The sequence below is a fragment of the Manis javanica genome, chromosome 1, assembly GCF_040802235.1.
Source record: "Manis javanica isolate MJ-LG chromosome 1, MJ_LKY, whole genome shotgun sequence".
Taxonomy (NCBI): domain Eukaryota; kingdom Metazoa; phylum Chordata; class Mammalia; order Pholidota; family Manidae; genus Manis; species Manis javanica.
This window is the reverse complement of record NC_133156.1, coordinates 237,751,880-237,774,196: the sequence shown is the minus strand read 5'-3', so window position 1 is coordinate 237,774,196 and position 22,317 is coordinate 237,751,880. Positions and strand designations below refer to the sequence as shown.

The 22,317-nt window shown below is 52.2% G+C and overlaps 1 protein-coding gene across 14 annotated transcripts in view; it reads left to right on the top strand.

Annotated features, from left to right (window-relative positions):
- The window catches only part of RNF144A (ring finger protein 144A), a 397,563-nt gene that overhangs the window by 75,312 nt on the left and 299,934 nt on the right, over window positions 1-22,317 (top strand). For all 14 annotated transcript variants that reach the window (XR_012122922.1, XR_012122926.1, XM_073217066.1 and 11 more), the window contains 5 exons: window positions 2,560-2,664; window positions 2,812-2,872; window positions 8,194-8,401; window positions 12,148-12,295; window positions 15,571-15,660. Coding sequence is in view for 12 of the 14 variants with exons in the window: in XM_073217066.1 (XP_073073167.1) it covers window positions 2,560-2,664; window positions 2,812-2,872; window positions 8,194-8,401; window positions 12,148-12,295; window positions 15,571-15,660 (612 nt within the window). In the remaining 2 variants the exon portion in view is untranslated. The remainder of the gene's footprint in view (window positions 1-2,559; window positions 2,665-2,811; window positions 2,873-8,193; window positions 8,402-12,147; window positions 12,296-15,570; window positions 15,661-22,317) is intronic.

Below are 22,317 nucleotides of genomic sequence, written 5' to 3'. Positions count from 1 at the left end.
TGGCGGTGTTGTGTGTTCGCTCCCGGGCGGCTGGCAGCCGGGTGTGTCCTGGAGCTGTCCCCTCTTCACAGACTCTTGAACAGGGAGGTTCAGAGCCCTCGGTGTCCGGAGCAGATGCCACGGTGGCTTTAATCTTTGTGTGTTGTTTCTCCTGGAGAACAAACCCTCTCTCATCATGTCCATTACGAGGCTTATCAGCATTTCATCCGTTTACAGCATTCCCGTGCCCTCCAGAGGTCCAGTTTAGACAAATTAATTACAGGAAGTATGGTAACGATCTTCCTGCTAATGTTCTGATATTGTTTATGCCTGTGACTGTAAGAAATGTATCTATCACCCAGGCAGACAGCAGGTAGCGACGGTCAGTGTTTAGTGTGCTGGGCTGTGCGTACATCCTTCCTTTCTCACTGCCACAAAAGCCCTGCAAGATGCACACCCCGTTTTATGGCCGAGGGACGCTTGGCCCAGACTCATCCAGGAACCTGTCCAAGGCCTCTGCTCGATGCCACGAGCCTGTCCAGCTCCAGAGCTACACTTTCTCCCTCCTCAGGCTGCACTCAGCCATAGACAGGATGTTCCAGTCACCTGCAACTGTAAACAGACCATTGTTGCAAGGATGGCGTACAACCAAGCCCCTAAGCCACAGCACTGTCTCCCCAGACGGGTCAGCTGGCGCTGCCGGAGCCGGGGCGCAGGCCTGATGGGGGCTCCGTGTGGCCCTTCTGTCCTCCTCTTCTGCCCCCACCGTGTTCTGGAGAGCCTTGCATCTTGGTTTTGATGAGTCTTTCTCTGAAAGCTCTGCCTTCTCAGGCCTCAAGCAGAAACCCAAGCCTGGGTGCACCCACACTGGGTCCCCCGGGAGCTCCCTTCGTGGCCGTTGCATTGGCGAAACGTGGGTGGTGTGCACGGGATCTAAGTGCAGAGTGTCCGCATTCACCCCAGCCTGGGCAGGACGGAGGGATGCAGGCTGGAATCAGGGCCCTGGGCCTGCAGGCGCCGGCACTGCGGCCGACATGTGAAATCACAGTCCTGCGTTTTGTGCTCTTGAGAGAAGCTGTGGAAGGGGCTCTTTTGAGGATTACCTTGATTTGTATTTTTTAAAGAAATTGCTGTCTAGTGTCTTTAATGGGTGAAATACTCTGGCTTGCTAGAATGATGAGAATTACCCACTTAGAGATAATTACTATTTATATATTGAGCTTATGCTATTTTCCATGTGGTCATCCACGATCTTGCATAAAATTCTTATAACTCCACTGTGAGGCAGCTTGAGCACCCCAAACTGCTGGCTGGGAAAGTGAGGCTGGTAGAGAGAATAACAGGCTTGTTCTAGGCCTGTTCCTACAACTGGCAGGAATGGCGGCTGGATTTCAGTTTAGGCCTGACCCTATTAGTAATAAGCATGTATTCTTACAATGAAATGGGGTGTACATTTCGGGGGGAGGGAGCTTAGGAAACACAGCCCACGGGCTTGAAGGGGTGCTGTCTGTCTTCCAGTGTTACTGTCAGAGTGTGACAGTGCTGATATTGTGAACCACAGAGGCTGCTGTACGGGGCTGTGACCGAGAGTTGATTTGGGGACTGTTGAGGTGTTTTGCATTGGTTTCCTGGTTCTGCGTGGTTTCTCTGTGACTTCTTCCGTAAGCTCTTCAGGGTCTCTATCTCTAGTCACTTTTGGCAGTGACTGTACCTGGGAAAGGCCATACCTGTCTTCTAACTGTGTGTAAGGTGCGTCTCAGGGGAGTAGTGGATCTCGGAGGCTAGCAGACTTGTAAAGCAAAAGCAAGCTGGTGAAAAGGCCGGGCCATCTTTGCTACGAATGCTGCTTTGTGTCTCCCACTGGGTTTTTCTGACTTCCTCTGGGTTTTCAGCAGTGCTCCCCAGTGGGTGAGGCTGTCGTAAGTGATGTCTGCGTAAGTGAGGTGTCAGCAAGTGGGGAGGACAGGACCACTTTAGAGTTGAGCGTGGCTGGGTTGGCATCCAGGCCCTCACCACTGGGGTAAGCTGGCAGGGTCTGTGATGACTCAGTTTCCACATGTAAAAGGTGGCACAGCCATGCCTTTTCTGAGAGACTGTTCTAAGGAGTGCATGAGGTACCGGGACATAAAGGGTTGGCTACAGAGCCTGACACCTAGTAGCTGTTTGAGAAGCAGGACATAAAGGATTAGGTATAGAGCCTGATACCTAGTAGGTGTTTGAGAAGCAGGACTTCACACCTCCCTCTCTGCTTTTGCTCTGACGTTTGGACTCACAGCCTTTGTGTTTGCTGAGGTCGGTGCAGGGGTCCAGCCTGCAAACTTAGTTCTGTGAACCGGCACACAGCCCCTGGCACAGGAGGGGTGCCCCTTACACCTTCAGAGGCTCACTGACTTGTCCTGATTTCCATAACTATTTTTGAGTGAATAAAACCTCTAATTTGATGGTTGCTATGGGCGGCCCAGGGAAAGTGCAAAGCTAATGCAACCATGTGCTTGGCTCATCATTTTTATGCATCGCTGCTCCTTTAGGCCTAAGGAACTAAAGATGTTTACAGATACTTCTCTGCCTTTTTTTTTCCAGTGCCTGAAACAGTATGTGGAGCTCTTGATCAAAGAAGGATTAGAAACTGCAATTAGCTGCCCGGATGCTGCCTGCCCCAAGCAGGGCCACCTGCAGGAGAATGAGGCACGTGCACCTGAGCAGATGTGGTTTTTCCCATGTCCAGTACGCCCTGCTTAGCTCGTCAGGGTGGTGTGGGTTCCGTTCCCACGGGTGCTGCATGCATTCTAGCCCTCAGCTGCTGATACTCTTTGTCTGCACTTTTTCCCCTAGATTGAGTGCATGGTCGCGGCTGAAATTATGCAAAGATATAAAAAGCTGCAATTTGAAAGAGGTAGGTGCCCCAGTCTATTAGCTGGTCTCTGACAGAACCTGTATAACTCCAGGGAAGCACTTTTGGTAGATAAGACTGTACATCACTTGGCTAAAACAGAAGTGAAAGTCAATATAAATTCACTGTCATTTTGAATTCTCTGAAGAGCTCGCCGATGGAGGGCTTTGTGGGGGATCTTTTTGATGGCAGGAAGGATTCATAAAACATAACTTTTTTGAAGGGATTTGGGTTTATGGGGTGGTTTAAAGAGATGTGGCCCAGGTGGGACATTATTCTGCAGCCAGGTTAAGGCCAAACAGTTTGAGGACTAAATTCTTAGATCTGCACAGAATTTAAAAGATACAAAGGCATGTTCTGAGGCCAAGGATAGGAGAGCTGTGATGATGGCCACCCGGACAGCAGAGTGACAGCCTCTAGTGACAGACAGAGTTCTTAGGCACTCACTGTCCACCCAGCGCAGGCCTAGATGAGGAGGTGCTGAGTTCCTTATCTCAGAACGTAGCATGACAGCCCCATGAGGTTGGCATTGTTGGTAACCTCACACCTGCAGAGGCTGACCCACTTGTCCTGATTTCCGTCTCTGTGGTTGGAGGGCAGGGTTTGATGCAGACCCCTGCTGTGCCCTGGACAGCCTTGCCGGCTGGAGCCAAGCCTGCCTCAGACTTGGGGCTCTCTGAAGGTGCAGGGTGGGGTGTGTGCATCCCAGTGTGACATCATTCTCAAGGTGGCATCACGATGCGTTAAAGCTGTTGAGCGTCTAGGTCTGGTGTTCACCTTTGCTCCTGGAAATATGCCAGGATCATAAAATGAGGTTCCGAGGCTGTGGATTCTGTCTGGCCTAGGGCTCATCTGAAAAGGAGCAGAGAGTAACAGGTACACTGAGACGACGCTCCTGATGCCAAAAATTTATTGTGAAGAACACCACATCTGAGTTCTGGTATTATCAGCTCAGTGTGTAGTCACTGGCCTGCTCTCCCCTCTTTCTGGCCTGGGGCTTGTGGGCCCCGGACACGCGTCACTGAGACGCAAGCCTGGGCTACGTGTTCACAGGAAACAATCATCAAGGTGGGAACGGAATGCAGAATAGACCAGAGGAAAATACCGAGAAATGCCTAGTTCCTGCTGAATGTGGAAAGTTTTCTTTCTGTCTTTCTTTTTTGCTTTTTTTTTAAAGAAATGCTAAAGATAACTGTATTTCCTCTTGAGGCTTACTTAAAAAAAAAAAAAAGCCAGTATGTGGCCAACCAGAGAAAAAAACAGGATTTTTGATGGCACTGGAATTTGTTAAATGAATGTCATGTGATACCGAAGTCAGCATGTGAAGCTATAAAAGTGATTAATTTGGATTTCTGAGACTTTCAGCCCTTTTCTAAAAACGTTTTTCAGAGAAAATCTTGACAGAAACTGGCAGTTATTTGGGTTACAAGAAAATGAACTTTCTGTGACATTGAATTTAAAATGCCGTGGGGTGAATTTTTCTACCTAATAATTTTAACTGATGTTGTTTCTTTGGTGCTTTGTCTTTAGTCAAAGAAGGTATTTTTTCTTTTGCATAAATATGAAGCCAGCTTGACTTGGGTTTGAGAGATTTTCTTTTCTTTTTAACCTATTGCTTTAAAATATGTTGATACCATTATGTTAAAAGCTACAAAAAATAAGACACAAAATGGACTCAGGCTTAATAGAACCAAAGACCAGTCTGAATGAAATGTTAAAATGTTAGAGCTGAAATAGAGTTATTGATTATGGCCAGTACCTGAGCGGTTTTGAGATAGGATCAGAAAGCAAGTTCGGCTTATTCTCTCCCTTTGAAATGTAGTCAGGGAGGGGGCCTTGGAAGAAAATTTAAGACAGTTCCACAGTTTCCTGACAACATTCGGTTACTAAAAAGTCTCATGGTTAGTTTAAGTTGTGAATGCTGGCTCCATTTTGTCTTAGAATGTCTCATCTGGTTTAACGGCCTTGATTTTAATCTAAACTTACCCTCTCCACCAGCCGGGGTCCTGGGTAAGCAGGGGAGGCCCCACACACTGCACCCAGGTTCCTGTGTGAGCAGTGACCCCGTGCCCAGGTATTTGCTCACAAATCCCTCTGCGGAGGTCCCACTGCCCAGGGACAGGGCCTGTGACTTCCTTCTTTCTTATTCTGCTGATATCAGTGTCCAGGTCAAGGGAATGCTGAAGCCAGGGCTTGTCCTATGTGGTATTGTTTTTTTTAAAGGAAAGTAAAGCTCAGAGAGATTAAATAACTCTCTGGGCTTGTCCATCAATAATTAGCCCTGCCCAGAGCCGAGGACTCCTGAGAGTCAGGCAGTCCTGACGGGACAGGACCCGTGGCTCTGGGGCCACGGCCAGCGTGCCAGCCGGTGGGCAGTGTGGCGAGAGCCAGCACCAGGGCCAAGGGGCACTGGGCCCTTCACAGCATGCTTCTCAAAAGAAAACCATGCTGAGAACAAAAGCACCTTTTAAAAAAAGTCTTGGGCTTTTTTTATATGTAGAGCTGCTAGGGACCTGCCTCTCTTACTGATATTGCCTTGGGAGAAGGGAGTTAAGTTTCTTCAAGTGTGCCAGGAAATAGGCTGCTTGTCTTGTCTGAAAATACATCTGTGTAAAATCTTAGGTATATTAGCATCTACAAGATGGGATGTACCTAACGTATGTCCTGAGGTAGATAGTATGTGACAGATACAATGCCTATATACATCCTGAAAAGAGCAACCCCCTGATGCTGCCCAGCGTGGATTTTCTCCTTGACCAGTTCCTGTCTCGTTCGCCAGCTGGCAGAGTTCAGCAATGGGGGTGATAATGGAGAAAGAATACTATAGAGATCAAAGCGAAAAGCCCCGAGTTTGATGTTCCCTGGCAGCTCGGGAAGAGCTTTGCGGTCGGCCACGGATGGGTGATTTCCTCTTCGCTGCTCCAATCAGGACTCTGCCCAGGGGAAGGCAGCGCTGTGGCACAGCTCCTCGAGGCCCAAAGCCATAGAATTTGTGTTACCATGGAAACCGTACTAGGTCTCTGCCCTGTGCTCCACAGTGTAACTGGGCCTTTCTCAATGAAAGCCTGCTAGCTGCATTTGCTGGGCAAGGAAAATGAATGAACAGGAGACCGCGTGGGGCCCTGAGATGCATGCAGAGACTCACCAGCCCGGGAGAGCCAGCCCCTTGCTGATGTCATCCCTCCCTGGAGCAAGGGTGCAAGGAGAGCAGCGGGAACCAGACGGTCTGAGTCATGTGGCGCTGTCTTTCCAGCTGCCAGACAGACCAGCACTGACCACAGTGTCCAGCTGGAAAGAAAAGAGCAGGCCGGAGACCTCTCCGCGAGTCTGCCCTCTGCCCTTCAGCATGCTGAGCGCCCGTTCTGCCGTGCGCTTTCCGGTGCTGTGTGCACTGGGACCCCCAGTGTCTTTGGGGCACAGTCTCCCCACAACACCCACTGGCACAGAGGCAGAGAGCTGGCAGAGAAATTCACAAGGAGTGAATAGGCTTCAAGGCGAAGGCAGGCTCCATCCCGAGGAGGTCCCTGTGGGGGCTACTAGGGACCTACGCTGTTACAGGAGGGGACCCTCCTGTCCCCTCAGCTGAGCTAGTGACAGGCAGCTGCCCCGCATGCACGTCCCCACTCTGCCCTCCCAAAGCCACCTCCTCTGCTCCAACAGCCAGAAACATTCTTAGAAAAGCAAACACTGAAACTCTCAACTAATGATGAGCAAATTTTACTCACAATTAGGAGCGTCATAAAGATTTTACATTCTTATAATGAAGATCAGTTGAAAAATAGCACATTTCCCTGAATTCTAGTTCCTTCACATTATCAAGTTCTAAACCTTCTGCCAGACCTATCAATTTGATAGTTTTGAGCCATTGATTCCCCCTTAAAAAAAAGAGGCAGAGGGGTATAGATTAGAGCAGAAGTTGGCCAGTCATGGCCAGTGGGTGAACATGGCCCAGCCCGTGGTTTGGCTGGAGCACTGTCCACGCATCAGCACACTTCTGTGCCACAGCAGCCGAGCTGGGCAGCTGGATGGGGGCCACCTGGCCCTCAGAGACCGACGTATGCTCTGTCAGCCCCTGGAGTAAATGATGAGGCTGTTTTCAAGCTGTACCTGACACAGGCTTGTTCTTGGAGGGCTGACTCTGGCTTTCCAGGGGACTAGGGGCGAGGCAAACCTCTGTGTGTCCTGCAGCAACTGGTCTAGATGAAGTCCGGGCTCCTGACCAGCCAAAGCCGTCGGGAGGCCCTGCGCACAGTCCAGTTCCTGAAGCAGAGAAACCAAACCCACCTGCAAGCTTGCAAGTGCCATTTATTGCCCTCCAAGTTCCCCACAGTAACTCCTGGGTTTGCTGCCCCAGAGCAACCCTGCCAAAGAGCCTCGGCCCCTGTGGCCCACTGGAGGGCCTTTGGAAGCAGCCTTGTGGTCCTTTGGCCTCCGATGGCTTTGGGGTAGTGTCAGCAGCTGTGGGGCTTCGGGCCGAGTCTTCCTCCAGAGCCCCTCACTGAGATTCAGTGTCACACTGGGCACGGGCTGAGTGAAGCCAGGGAGCTGCTCACAGGGAAGGCAGCTGGGACCGGTTATTTAGGGAAATGCGGGCTTCAAACACAGATGGAGTGGAACGGAATGGGGGCGTCGAGGTGTCTTGTTTTCCAAAATAAACTTCCTGACTTCATTTAATCGGCATCTTGGTGACTTGGGCTCTGCTTTGGATAGAAACCTGGCCACTTCCTGCAGTGGTAGTTCATGGCTTAGAGTAAATGTGGGAGGAGAACAGACGTAGGCAGATGAGCCATTTGATAAGAACTGGCCATCTTCCTGTGCTCCTTTTTTCCCATCCTTACTATTGTCCAAACACCTGCCGTGTGCCTCCCGCAGGGCCAGGTTGTGAGGCCGCAAGACGGAAGACGCAGGCCTGGCCTCTGAACTTTGTCCTGGGGAGGCACACAGGAAGCAGACAGAGGGCAGCGCCTGGGCCACGGTGGGCAGGCACTTCTGGAAGGGCGGTCAAGCGAGATGTCCAGGACATGCGAGGCCGGAGGGCCAACGGGGTATTGCGGGCAGCCACGGGCATTCTGGGTGCAGACAGCCGTGCCCTGAAGGACTCTGAGGGTGTTTGCAGTGGGGTCAGAAATGGGGACTGGCTGGAAGGGAGGAGAGCAAGCCAGGCAGGCACCAGGTCAGGAGGCGACAGCATGCTTGCATGGTCTGCACGGTCCCCTTGCTGTTAAAAAAGTGAAGCCGGGCAGTCGCACACACTCTCTGTCTGCAGCCCTGCAGGGCCCTCGGCCTCCGGAGTTTGACTTGCCTGCTTTGTCTCCCTGTCCTAGAGGTGCTCCTGGACCCTTGTCGGACGTGGTGCCCGGCATCCACCTGCCAGGCCGTGTGCCAGCTTCAGGAGATGGGGCTGCAGACCCCTCAGCTGGTGCAGTGCAAAGCATGTGACCTGGAATTCTGCTCGGCCTGCAGAGCCAGCTGGCATCCCGGCCAAGGCTGCACAGAGACCATGCCAATCACCTTCCTGCCTGGGGAGACCAGGTACCCTGCACTCACTGGCCACCGCGGAAGGCATGGGCTGAGGGCTGGAGGAGGCTTCCTCCCTAAGCACCCCACCGGGGAGGACATGGTTGCATCGAGACCGGTCTCTTCCCCTTGAGTCATTCAAACCTGGGTTCGTTTATTTTCAGCTTTTGAGAACTGAGCATATGCCAGGCACTGTGCAAGGCCATGGAAATGCAAAGCCTGGGAAACAAACTACAGCCTACCTATCTAGAAGGACAAACTTAGGGCAGGAAGGGTTTTAAGTCCCGTGACACCTCAAGTTTTTCTGAGACACCATTATTTTGAAGGTGACAGAGGCAGGGGTGCAGGAGCAGGAAGTAGAGTAGGTGAGCAGTGGTTATAAATTCCAGAAGGATCACCAAAAACAGGTTTTCCAGTGTCTGAGGCCAAGGGGGCCACATCTTGCTAAAGGAGTGGGCCTGTCAGGATGGACACAGTAAATCGCAGTGTGTCTCTGCCCGCGACCCCCGGCTGGACTGTCAGGCCGGATCCCAGGTGGCACTGCAGCTGAGTACCTTGAAATTAAGCAGATTGAGCCATGAGCAATTGATAACATTCAGCTCTTTTTGTCCTAAAAATCTGTAAGGGGACGTGGTTCACCTAGACCGAGGGGCCCTGCACTTCCTGAGGCCATGCTCCTGACAGATGCTCCTGACGCTGCTCGCCCAGAGGCATTCCCACCAGCTCCCCATCTTCCTCTGCCACTCTGCTGCTCCCACTCCCCCTCCTTACAGCCCATCTGCACAGACACCTGGCTGGCGTCCCTGGGGCGATACTTCTGTCTCCCGTCCGCATGTCTGTGCCTATGCCTGGAACGCCACTAGCCACCCTCCTCCTTTCCCTGCAGACCCCTTGACAGCTTTGAAGATGTGGCTCACATCCCTCTTTTGTCACCCTCTCTAGTTCCCAGGGCCAGGCCGGTGACCCCACCCTCTGTGGCCCCCATGGAGGTCGTTGGCGTTGATTACAGCACCAGCCGTGTTGTGCTTTAGTTTCTGTGTTTACGTGGCTGATGCCCCATCAGGCTGAGCTCCTGACATCACAGCCTGGGCTCTTTTGAACTTTGTCACCCCAGATCTTGGCAGAGAGCAGGCACTCGAAACCAGAATGAATCACGTGTAATTTGGGTCTTACTGCTCTGGAATTTTGCAACAAGAAATGCATTTCTTGTGTGGTCAGATTGTACATAATTAGGGGAGCTGGATTTCCAGGGTGGGGAATAAGTAAGTAGAAGGCAGGTTGGGGTATTTGCAGTGACAGTTGAGTTTTCTGTTTAAAAAAGAAACCTCCTATCAAGTAAGCAAGTGGGTTCCTACATTCTATGACTCAAGAAAACCAGGAGTGAGAAAGAACCTGTGTCCTGCTCCTGGATGGGAAAGCAACACAAGGGCAATTTAAATCAACATTTGTAAGACTCATTTAGTGAAAATTTAAAAATCAAGAGATTTCACATAAAAATCTGAATACTGGCTTATCCACTGACACTGTTTATATTCCTACTTGCTGACAATTGACTAGAATGGAGCAGAGCCTCCCTCTTTAGGAAGGTATTTGTGCTAGCTGTAGTTTGCCACAGTCCTCACCACTCCCTCTTGTCCTTCTGGCCCTGGGACTGGTTGTCAGGGATCATTTATAACAGAATATGCTCAGCTATCTTCATACAGTAGAGTCTTTTTTAAGTTAAGCCTTCCCTTAACCTATGTTCCCATCCACCATCTGACCAGCTTCAGTCATTAATGTTGCATGTCTGTCCCTTAAAGACATTAGAACATAGAGATTATGATGAAGCTGTTAATAACTCCTATCTCTTCATAAATTTGAGTTTATAGTTAAGAATTGTTATTCATCATAATTTGAAATATAATCCAGATACCAGAAAGTGTTTGAAAACCATTGTGTATACTATGTAAATTTATAAGCATGCCACAGCTTACACATCTTAACTTTGCTTTTTAAAAAGCCTTACCGAAACAGTCTTCACTCTCGCCTAATACGTACCTCTTCATAGCATTTCCTTCTAAATTAGCTTATGAGTCACATGAGAAAATTGGTTTCATTACTTTCAGGTCACACCTGGCTTTCAAACCAGAACAATGTTATCTACCCTGATAACCAGCCTTAATCACTGGATTTGATGCCTCATGACTTGCAGCTTTTTGCAGAAATCAAATTCACTCTCAGAAGCAGGCCACAGCTAGTGTCTGCACAGATGCCTGTGTGCCGGGTCGCGTGGGGGGCACTCGCACCTGCCTTACCTCCTTTGCCTGTGTTCATTGGAAAGCCTGGTCTGTAGTTTGCCTTTACATTGGAGAAGAATTTTAGCTAGAGGTGGTTTTATCTCTCAGTGAGAGTATTAGTAACAGCTACCACGTATTGAGTGCTCACAATTGTGTGCCTCATTCTGTGTGTCTGCACTAAACACACAAACACTCTTTCAGGTTTCACCACACCCCTCTAAGGTGGATGCAGTTAGCCTCATTTCTGGACGAGGACACGAAGACTGATGATACGTAAATGGCACAGCTGGGACTTGTCTGTCTCCAGACTCCGTGCTCCTAACTACAAGGCCATGCTGCTTCCGTCCAGCATAACATAACAGGTCCCTTTCTTCTCGTAAACAAAACGTAGCCACATTCAGCTGGAGCACATGCTTCATAGCGGAGGAGCCTTGAGTTTCAAAAAACCCTATGGGTTTAATCATATGGAAAACTCAGTAATCACCAGATAACGCATACAAAATGAAACTTTTTAATGCTTTTATTTACTCTGACGCTTGTGGAAGATCCTATAGACAGGTGCACTCAAAGTGCAAAAATTTGCTCAACCTCCATGAGCGTGTGCTTATGAATGCATTAAGTTCTAAAAGGGCTTCTCACTCCAGTGGGAAATCTTTTTTGTCATGGTGATGCCGGAATGAGGCAGTGAGTTCAAACAATAGAGCAAACGTGACCCGATGATCAGTGGCAACTTCTCTTAGCTGTTTGTTGTTTATTCTTCCTGGTGGGCTCATGCTTATTTTTTAACTGTCTTTTTAATGTTAATAACAGGAACAGACATCCTTCCATAGTCATACATAAATATCAATGTTATTTTTCATTAGCAGATAGAAGGACAGCTACCACTTATCGGGCATACACGCTTGATACCGCACTGTGCTCTTACCGTACCAAACTCTCCGATTATGCTCACACTGATGAGAAGGCTGTGATGCAGCGAGTTTACCGAGGAGCCCTTGACCCCAGGCTTAAAGCCTTCATGCTGACCACTGCCTTCTAAGCAGACTTCTCAGGAAAATGATTTTGTAAAGACAAGCCAGGTAGATCTAGCTAAGTGATTATTTTTTTCTGGTAATAGCAAAGTGCATAAAATGATCATCAACCCTTTGAAAAGTATGCAAATATGAATAAGGACATAAAATTCTCCATAATCCTGTTACGCGGACACCTCCATTATAAGCTGTTACCACATGGTCTTGTCTACAGATACCCAGGTTTAGATACGCACAGACATTGCTCTTCTCATTTCCCCTAAATCAAACTAGTTGGTTCACTGAGGTTTTGGTGATTTTTCTCCCAAGTTTTAGTTTTATTGGTTTTGTTTTCTTTCATCTAATAGCAAGTGCCCTTGGCCCGGTGCTGTGGGGCTAATGCTTCCAGCGCAGCCATGCTGGCCGCTCTCCCCCGGGTCCCTCTGAGCAGAGCCTTACAGAATTTCTCCCGCAGTTCGGCCTTCAAACTGGAAGAGGACGATGCGCCCATCAAGCGCTGCCCCAAGTGCAAGGTGTACATAGAACGGGACGAGGGCTGTGCACAGATGATGTGCAAGAACTGCAAGCACGCCTTCTGCTGGTACTGCCTCGAGTCCCTCGACGTGAGTACAGCCTCGAGCTCCATGCTGGTGCCTTTCCCTGAGGTTCCGTCTTGGAGCGGGGAAGCATGCCAGCCACTTCCTAGAGGAAGACTTTAGAGGACACTCCTGTAAAAGAGAAATAATGTTATCAGACATTTTTTGTGTGTGTGCTTCTAAAAATATTAATTCATGGAGTGCAATGGTTTCAGAAAACAGTAATTTGTGCAGGAGATCTGGGGAGCAAAATGTCAGCGCAGGCATGGGATTCAGCATGGGTGGAGACGGTCGTAGGATCTCAGGTTTCATCTGCGGCGAGTCTTAGCTCAGGCTGTTGTCACTGAGCACAGGTGGGCGGCTGCAACAACACACATTCATTTCTCACGGGTCTGGAGGCTGGAAGTCCAAGCTCAAGGGACTGGAAGATTTGATTCCTGCAATTTGCCACTCCGTATAACTTCTCCCAAAGGGGAAGGAAAGTGAAATGCCAGTTTTGCTCCATGTTATCAAACGTCCTTGAAGATTTGTTAAGGGAAGTATTCAGAACAAACACACAAAAAGTTTGATTTCCAGAGCGATCTTTGTTTCTTCTGCTACCCCCCAGTGCTACCTTGATTCACTTACAAGGCTTGGGAGGAAGCCCCACTGGCTTTCTCCTTCGAACACAAAGCTGTTTCCTGTGTGTTCTGGCCTCTGGAGAAATACTCGCTCTGACCCAGTTCTGTAGCCTGTCGCACCTGTGTAGACGGCCTTGGTGCATCTGGCTCTGCCTGGACGGCAGACCAGGGAGCCAGTCTGCACTGTCCCTCCTGGAAGGACACCTGTTTTTCTTTTGTAAATGAAGAGCTGCCAAAACTGACCGTGTGGCCACAGAAAGCAGATTCTGAAAGAAAGGGAGCCTGCTCTTGGAGCGATTCGTCAAGCGCAATAGCCGCGCTTTTGAGACAGGCTGGAAGCCAGCAGCGACCGAGATGGGATCTCCCCTGCGGTCTCCCTCCTCAGGAATCTGTCCCCTCCAGGCACCGTCTGCTGCACGTGCGCCTCAGGAAGGTGTGAGTGGCTGTGGGCCGCTTCCTTCGCTCCTGCTCCCTGTTCCCCTCTCCTCTGCACCCGGGCCCAGCCCTGGACTCTTCCCTGGAATCTAACCTGGTGTGGCTCACACTCTGTCTCCGCTTCTCCACCATAAATGTCCTCCCAACATGCGCTACTTACAGTGGGAAGAGACACACATACTTTCTTCACTTTTTTTTTTAGGGGGCTATAATTTAGCATTTATTGAAGTACTTGGTATAGACCAGCACTGCAATTTCTTCTACATCCCTGCTTTATTTAATGCACATATTCTTCCTCTGAAAGTTGAAGTTAGCTACTCTTTTCAAGGGGAAGTCCAAGAATTGAGAGTCTTTCCAAAAAGCACCAAAGGAAGGAGGAGGGACCGGTGCCCACCCTCTGATCTTTCTGTGTCCGAAACCCGACAGCTGTGGGTTACACAGGCTGCTGCAACCAGCTTGAGCCAAAGCTCAAACCTCAGGGTGGCTGAATGGCCCCAGGGAATTTATTTTTATCTTGAACAGTTCACTGACTGCAGTTTCTGTAGCAGGACCCATTGTTTCTGCTTCCACGGTGAGGCTCAATGAAACTTCTCTGAACAGTAGTCAGGGAAATGGTCCCCCTTACAAAACGCCCCGAGGCTCCTGGCCGGTCAGGGCTGGTTATGCTCAAGGGCTTCATCCCTATGCTTGAAATCACTGAAGTCATTTATATATTGTAAAAGCAGCTGTAGAGGGGTCTCCGCGGGGAGAAGAAAGGTGCCATCTGAACGAGCTTCCTTTTTGTTGGGAAGCTCACCATGACCATGAGGACCTTGTGATCGCCCTGTTTTTTCAGTCTGTGTTTCAATAAAATCAAACACTACTCAGGATCCTCCAGTGGAAGACATCGCGAGAGGCAACCTGGGAAAAATGAGACATACAAATGAAAAATTCATCTCAGCAGTGTGCGTTAGTATCAGTGTAAAGGAAAGTTTAATTAAGAGTTTAAGGAACTGAGAACCCACGGTGGGTAAGTCATCGGAAGGAGCCTCACAGCAGAAGAGCCCTGGCTGAAGCGGCCTGGGCGGGTGTCCACCTGCGCCTCCTCTCACAGCCGAGGCCTTGCGCGTGGCAGGGCAGGCGGGGCGGGCTGCGTTCTCGTCTTCTCCAGAAGGCAGCCAGCTACTACCCCGGGAAAGCCGGGGTTTCCTGGTGAGCCGCTGCATGCTCTGGCACCGGAGGCTGGCCTATCAAGCCTGCAGACCGGAGGCTGGCATGGTTCTCAGGAGGAGAGGAGAGCTCCCGGCTGCAGCCGCCCAGTCCGCTCCGGCGGTCAGCTTCTCCCTCCCGCCCTCCCCGGCTCTCAGAGGAAGGGCTGCCTGGCCTCTCAGACACACTGGACACTGGGGCCTGTGCTTATCACTGCTGCTCAGAAAGAGGCTGTCGGTTTACACCCTCGGCTAAATGAATAAGCAGCCATTGGCCCCGCCTGTGTGCTACTTACCACACTTTCTGTGACCGAAACAGCCCCTCTGTTCTCCGAGGGGGCAGAGGGTTTTGAGTGAAAACCCATTCCTGTGTGCTCGGTTGGTGCCTGTTCGGGGTGGGGGCCGAGCACGGGGCCAGGGACATAGTGAAGATATTGGTACCAGTTCAGGGTCCCACCGCCAAGACAGTCCATGATCACAGGCACCCGGAAGGAGGGAGTCCCTGGGTGACAGCCCTGCACAGCTGGGGGAAGGCAGGCGGAAGGTGGCCCCTGACTAGCAGCGAGTGGGGAGCACATTCCAGTGGTCTGAGCTGAGAGGGGGCCCTCTCCAGGCAGAGCCTGGCACTGACGGAGGAGGGTGGGCCAGAGATGAAGAGAATCCTCTAATCTGGGAATCACCCGGCGGGGGCCGCAGGAGGACGTCAGGGCAGGGCTGTGGTGGAAGAGGCGGGAGCAGCGCTGGGCGGCGGGAGCCTCCGACCTGCTTGTGCAGAAGCCTGCGCCACAGGAGATCGGCTCTTTCTTTCTAAGCAGGAGCCCGCCTCTGAGCCCTGGGAAGCCCTTCTCGAGGTGAGGCTGTCATCGAGAGCAGGGCTCCCCCTAGTGCCCACTCAGCCTTCCCTCCGGATGCCCAGGCAGGTGGAGGCCCTGGGCCGTGCGGTGGCGGCCGCGGCCACAGGGCCCACCTCTGCTCTCCCCAGCTGAGCCCCACAGCCCCGGGCAGGACCCTCGCCGGGCTGCGGAGGCTCCCAGTCACCCCGCTCTTCCCCTCCTTCCAGGACGATTTCCTCCTGATCCACTACGATAAAGGACCCTGCCGGAACAAGCTGGGCCACTCCAGGGCGTCTGTCATCTGGCATCGGACCCAGGTAGGATGCAGCTCACCAGGAGCTCTGGACTCTGGGAGAGACGCACGTGAGACGCTCACGTGTGCCTGCGGGGCTTCCAGAGGACTGGCCCGTTGGCTCGAGCGCAGCCATGAAGGGAGACAGAGCAGGGCTGTGACCTGGCCTCCGGCTGCCGTGGAGCCCCTGGCCCAGAGCCACAGTGAATGTGCGTCACGTTTAGCGTGTGATTCTTCAGCAACAGACTTGAGGTTGCTGCTTCTAACTCACGGTCTTGGCAGTGACCCACTGTGTTATTTAACCCTGCTTGGCCCTTAGGGAAGAGCTTTCTGTAGGGGCCCCGGGGTGGGCAAGTCGGACACGGGAGAGGGTGCCCCGGGGGGATGGGGAAGTCCTGATGCGGCTCTGTCTGGGTGGCCTGGGGGTTCAGGGAGAGCCTGCGTGTGAATGTCCATACTTGCAACATGTGTTAATTCCCTGCTGAATGCCAGGCACTGTTCCAGGACCTGGAAATACTCCAGTGTGCAGGATTATGTGACCTTCTCTGAAGGATCCCACATTCCGTGTAGGGATGGAGACGGGAAACCAGCAACATGTAAATAATACGAATTCAGCTTCTGACGTGATGTGAGGGAGACAGTCATTCAGATCGTGTGCTGGGGCAGGCCTCCTAGAGGGCCACTTGGCTGAGCAATGAGTGATGACAAAGAGCTGGCCGTGGGAGTGGGGCACAGGGGACAGTCCAGCAGGGGACAGGGATGGGTGGTGGGTAGAACTGTGTGGGAAGGTCCGAGGGGAGGGAGGGCTGGGCATGGTCCAAGTTGGTCTCAGTGGGCAGACCTCACAGGGCTTGGAGGCCCCAGAGAGATGTTCTGGCTTCCCTCTGGGTTGGGTGGGAGCCACAGGGGTGCTTAGCTGGAGGGGACGCAGGGCCGGGGCTCCCGGTGTGGGAGGCTCCAGGGCTCCCGCCCTGACCACGGTCGCAGCGAGGCCGGCTGGCCAGCCCTGGTGGAGAGGAAGGAGCAGGGCCTCGGGGCGTTCATGCAGGAATAGGAGAGTGATCCGCGGTGGGGGTTCCTCACCGCAGACCTGGAGGCACAGCTGCTGAGGTCCACGGCCGCGGCCAGCATGGCCCCCTGGTAGTCTTGGCATCTCAGGTCGTAATGTCTCCGTGCGTCCATCAGCTGGTCTGAAAAAGCAGCCGCCGACTGTGTGTCAGCAAAGAGCTGTGGCAGCTGCCCAGAAGAACTCCGTTTGAACAAACTGGCAGTTGGATTCTCTGTGGTGCTGGTCTCACAGCCCTGAGTAAACCAAAGGCCGTTGACCCGGGTCCTCCAGGTGGGGGAGTTGTAAGGTATGTGAACCCCAGCTCAGTAAAGCTGAGAAACCCATCAAAGCACCTTGTAGACCAGCTGGGCCCGAGGGCCAGTTCGCTGACCTGGGCTCAGAAGAGGTGGCGTTAGCACGCCCAACTTCTGCGAGTAGCCCTTCCGTGCTGGACTAGGTCGTGACCTGCTGTAACAAAGCGCCCCAAGCCGGGCAGCTCCCAGCGACCGCAGTGTACGCCCACACAGTCTGGAGGCCAGAGACTGGGATCTGGGTGTCCATGGGCCACACTCCCTCCGAAGCCTCTAGGGGGTCCTTCTTGCCGCCTCAGCTTCTCGCAGTTTGCCGACAACTCGTGGCGACCCTTGGCGCAAAGGCACCTCCCTCCAGTCCCCCATCCACCCGTGGGCGTCTTCCCTCGGGGCACGTCTGTCTGTGTCCAGCTCTCCCTTCTGGTAAGGACGCCAGTCGTGCTGCAGTAGGGCCCAGCCACGTGGCCTCATTTAAGTTGATGATGCACCGAGAAGACCCTGTTTCCAAAGGAGGTCACACTCTGACCTGGGGGTTAGGACTCCAACACAGCACTTTTAGGGGGACACGTTCATCCCATAGCCACAGCCCCACAGCACATGTAAGAAACGGCAGTGAGGCCGTGTTTCTCCTCCGCCAGCTTCCCCTCTGCTGTGTCTCGTGGGCATGAGTGCATGGGTGGGCATCCTGCATGTGCACAGCCACCGTGTGAGTGCAAGTGGCTGGGTGCGCCCAGAGAAGCATGGAAAAGCAGAGTGAGGTGGGACTCGGAGCCCACGTGTTCCCCCTCTGGCCTTTTACTTAGAGAGTGGGGACCCGCTGAGGGAGAGTGACTTGCCCACGCAGGTCGTCGTCTGTTGCTGCGTGACTGACCTCCCCACGTGGATTAACATCCTCAGGTCTATTTTGCCCATGAGCCTGCAGCATAACAGGACCCCCCAGAGACAACTCATCTCTGCCCCGCTTGGCATCAGCGGGGGTGGAAGTTCTCGGAATGTTCACTCCCCACCACAGTGGGTAGGTGGTCCTGGACATCGGATGGGGCCTCGGCTGGAGCTGTGCCGCTTCCCCTTGCCCCCATGTGGCCTGAGCTTCCTGACAGCATGGCAGCCAGTGCCCACATGAGCTCCCCAGGAGGGAGTGAGAGCAGCGGGTGGGAACTGGACCTGCGACCTTTGTCGCTCAGGGCTGGGTGGTCACACCTCGCTGCTCATGCCTGTGTACTTGCTGGGAGTGAGTCACATGTCCTGCAGGCCCTAGGCAGCAGAGTCCTGGTGACAGTCCTTAAGAGAACAAGGCACTTGAGAGATACAGAAACAGAAGACAAGGGTCCATACCTCCACTGTTGCTGGGAAGGAGCCTAAAGACCTTTCTGCCAGCCCCTCTTGGTGTCACTGGTCAGCGAGCTGTAAGGGGCACCTGCCGAGGGCCAGCTGAGCCCAGCCCTCAGCCATGTGGATGAAGGAACCCCCGTCTCAGGAAGCTCCTGGTCCCAGCTGCACTGAACAGAAGGATGCAGGAGTTGGGGTGAGGGACCCCAGAGACATGCAGGTCTGTAGATGGAGCAGCAGAGGATTTCCTCAAGTCAGTGTTAGATTTGGGGTAAAAAATAAAATATGAGTGACCCAGTGTCAAAAGAAAAGTGAAGGTCATCACAAAAGCCAGCCAAGCGTGTGTCCTGTAAAGCAATGCAGGCAAAGGCCAGTCCCCTGGGGCCTCCTGGGGGCGTCGTGTACAGGGTAGAGTCGTGCCTGGAGTGGATGTTCGTGCACAGACGATGCCAGGCCCTTTGGTCTGAGCTTTTGGTTTTCACAGTGAAAATCACCCACTGCCACAAGGCCTAGATGCCCATTCCTGGAAGACGCTCGCACTCTTGAGATTTGTTTTTAGAAGTGAAGCATTGGCATGGATGCTTAGAAAACCCTCATTTCCCATGTGAGTCTCCTGGTTCTCAATCAGACGTGCCCCCTGTTCCCACTTCCCTTCACACAGGCCCTTTCCTAGGGTTTGCTTGTCAGCTGACTGGTTTGTGGTCCTGTGAGTGGAGTTTCTCCGTATTCATTGCGAAGCCTCTTGCTGAGATGTGGGTTTTATCATCTGTCATCAGTTTAGTCATGGAATGGTTCGCAGAGCACCCAGAAATCCTGGTAGGTGGGACTGTCCAGAAGTCCCAGGACGGCAGGCAGGACCCGATCCCGAGGCCTGAACGTGGGTCTGTGCAGCCACGCCGCCCCTGCCTTGGCTTCGCCGCGGGCCTTCCCTCTCTCCGGCCTCTGGGCTCGGGCCCTGCTGTTCTGCTCGGTGTCTCTTCTTCATCCTCTGCTCATCCCGTGGGCCCGGCTCAGCCGTCAGTGTCCCCTCCGCAGCCCGCTGCGGTCGGCATCCGCACCGAGTCCTCCCGACTGTTGCCAGAGCCTCCTTCCTGCATGGCTCCGGGCTTTGACCCTTTCTTCAGGCTTTTATCACCTCTTACTTTGATTCACTCCTTTTTCTCCCTCCTGAACATGTGTCTCAACTTTTATGATAGATAAAATTGTCCTTGATCAGCAAGGACTCGGTTTGTCCCTCTTTGCAGACTCTATGGCCCAGGTCCCATGCCTGAGACAAAAAAAATGCTTCAGAAGTCACGCTTGGATAAGAGTGAACGGTCAGTGTGGCTTCTCACGTTGGAGGTTTGCAGCTGTCCTCTGCAAAGCTGCAAAGCTGGTGTCCAGAGGGTCACCATCCTTGTTCCTTCAGCTGCTGTCCACCCGTGGGGCATTTTCTCAGGGTGGGAGAGGAAGAAAATGGCCTGCCTTCTGGGCCCCATTCTCCCGAGACCCCTTGAGAGCCGTGTACTGCGCTGGTTTTGCCCCCTGCTGGGAGCACGATGGAGGTGGGCGACACGGAGGTAGTCTGTGGCCATTCAGAGAAGGAACAGCTCGGTGTGGTCAGACAGGTCCTGTGCCCTTTGTGGGGGTGGTAAAGAAGATCCCTGGGGGAAAATGGACTCCGGACCTGGAAGTGTGTGTCTGGGGAAGTGGGGCAGCAATGTTCATGTGACAGTGTGAGACAACAGACACCATGCCAAGGTTTGAGTGGACACCTGCCTTACTCAGAAACCCGTGGCCGCATCTGGACTCATCTTTGCCTCCTAGATGTGGGCCACCTAACAAGATCACCTCTGGGGTCATGCCTCTTGGGCCTCCCCACACCTGTTCCATCCTCTGTGTTGAATCTGTGTTCATGCAGAAGTTTTCACCCCTTCGTAATTATTTGGGTCTGCTCCCTGCTCCCAAGAGAAGCCAATCTCTGGGAACAAAGACCTTTCTGAATTCTCCCTGTGCTACACAGTTCAGAACAGGAAATACTCTTTAAGCAGAAAACGAGGAACTGTGCAGCTAGGGTGAAGAGCGAGGTGGGCACAGCCCAGTCCATTAGCAAACATTCGGTACAAACCGGACAGAGGATTGGAAAGAGCTGGGTAAGCCGGCCCCAGCCCACCACCGCGGCCGCCAGTCACTGTCCCAGCCCCTGCCACGTCCCAGTGTGTGCTCAGCAAATACTGATGCCATGTTCAAATGCCAAGGTACAATGAGTCGAAGGCATTCTGAACGTTCACCTTACCATATCTTTGCTTTCTGCCTTAGCGTTCCCAAGCCCTGGAATATGGTTTGTAGAAAAACCGTCTGTGGAACAGGATTCAGAACATACCAGTTTCTATTCAGCTGGTTCTTCTCATGAGCATATATTGCACATGAAGGGAGGGGCTCTAGGCTGTTCACACAGGCTCCCACTGGTCACCTAATTGTCTACTTTGCTGCAGTGTCCAGTTTGAAAAACTCAGCCTCAGGGCCTGTCACCCTGAATCTCACAGTTTGCCAGTATGAATGTTGCTGTATTGTAACGTGATTCCCTTGGGGCCTGAAACTACCCATCCCTGCCTTCCACAGTATGTGATCCAGTGCCCAGCACGTATTTATATCAGGCTCGTTAACTGATTCTTTTTGTGCTGTGATAATTTGCTTCCCGTTTAATTCTCTACTGTTGGCCGCCTTCCTTCTGGCAATATCTGCATCCTCTTACCACCAATGGGCAAGAGATTGGGTGACCTAGTTTATTAAATGGTTGCAAAGAGGCTGAGATAGAGTGAAAACTCAGGTGGCATATCATTGGCCAAGCATGTGAGCATTTGGTGAAGGATTTTCATATATTTTTGACCACCAGAGTGAGTCCCTTGTTCCTTGGGGACCGACAGTGTCTTCCAGGAAGTTGAGAACTCAAGTGCCCTCTGGGTGTTTTTATGTATTCTGAAATATCAGTGCGTACGTGATTTTAGCAAAGCATGATCTAATTCACGCTGTACTCCCATCACTGACATTATGTTCGGACAAATAGACTTTGCCGGCTGGGCAGAAAACATGGATTCTTATTAGCGTTAGCAGAATCTAATTCATAAATGCAGTGTGATGGGTGTGCATGTGTGTGTGATGGTCTGGGGCAGAAGTCTTAACTCACGGCACAGATTCTTCACGTATCTGGGATCCTTTAGCATAGAATCATATTTCAGAGCTGATAATGGCCCTTAGAGAGCTCTTTCCTCATCTGCTTACTTCATAGTTGAGAAAACAGGCCTGAGAGAAGTGAGCCCATTGAGCCAGAATTAGAACCGCGGGCCCAGTGCATCTTGTGTTTATCATTCTGAACACTGGGTGGCGGTCGGACTCCGTCTGCAGCTGTCCGTCCGTTCTGGGCTCCAGTTGCGGGGAGGGACGCCCCATGAGGGGTGTAGTCAGAGCAGACTCCCCGTTCCTTTCCCAGCCCCACGGCCTGATTCAGATGGCAACATGTCTACATCTGAGACTTAACTGCTTTTGGCAATTACTCATACTAGGGGTAAATGTGTTTAAAACAAAATCAAAACGTGTGACAGTCACTGTTGAAGCTTTAATCTCTAGGGATGACATAGGTCTGGTCCCTCCCTCATGCACCGCGCCTGTGTCTTTCCCGTTCTCCCATCTGGAATGCCTTTTCTTGGTCTTCCTTCTAGACTAACCACCTCCTTGTCTTAATAATCTCAGCCAACTCCTGCTGGAAACCCTCCTTCCCCTTAGCAAATGTGGGTGTCTGGCCCTTGGGCTCCCTTTATGCCTGGAACCTCGTGGCAGTTTCTGCAAACTGCACTGTTATCAGTCGACTACATTTTGGCTTCCTTCCTCCAGTCTGTGCGCTCCTTGAGGGCCAAGGTCTCATGTGCCTCTGTATTCTCAGCACCTAGTACAGTGTCTGGCTCAGGGGGAACTTTCTGGTTACTTACATGTATGAGTGGATGGCTGTTCGGGTGCT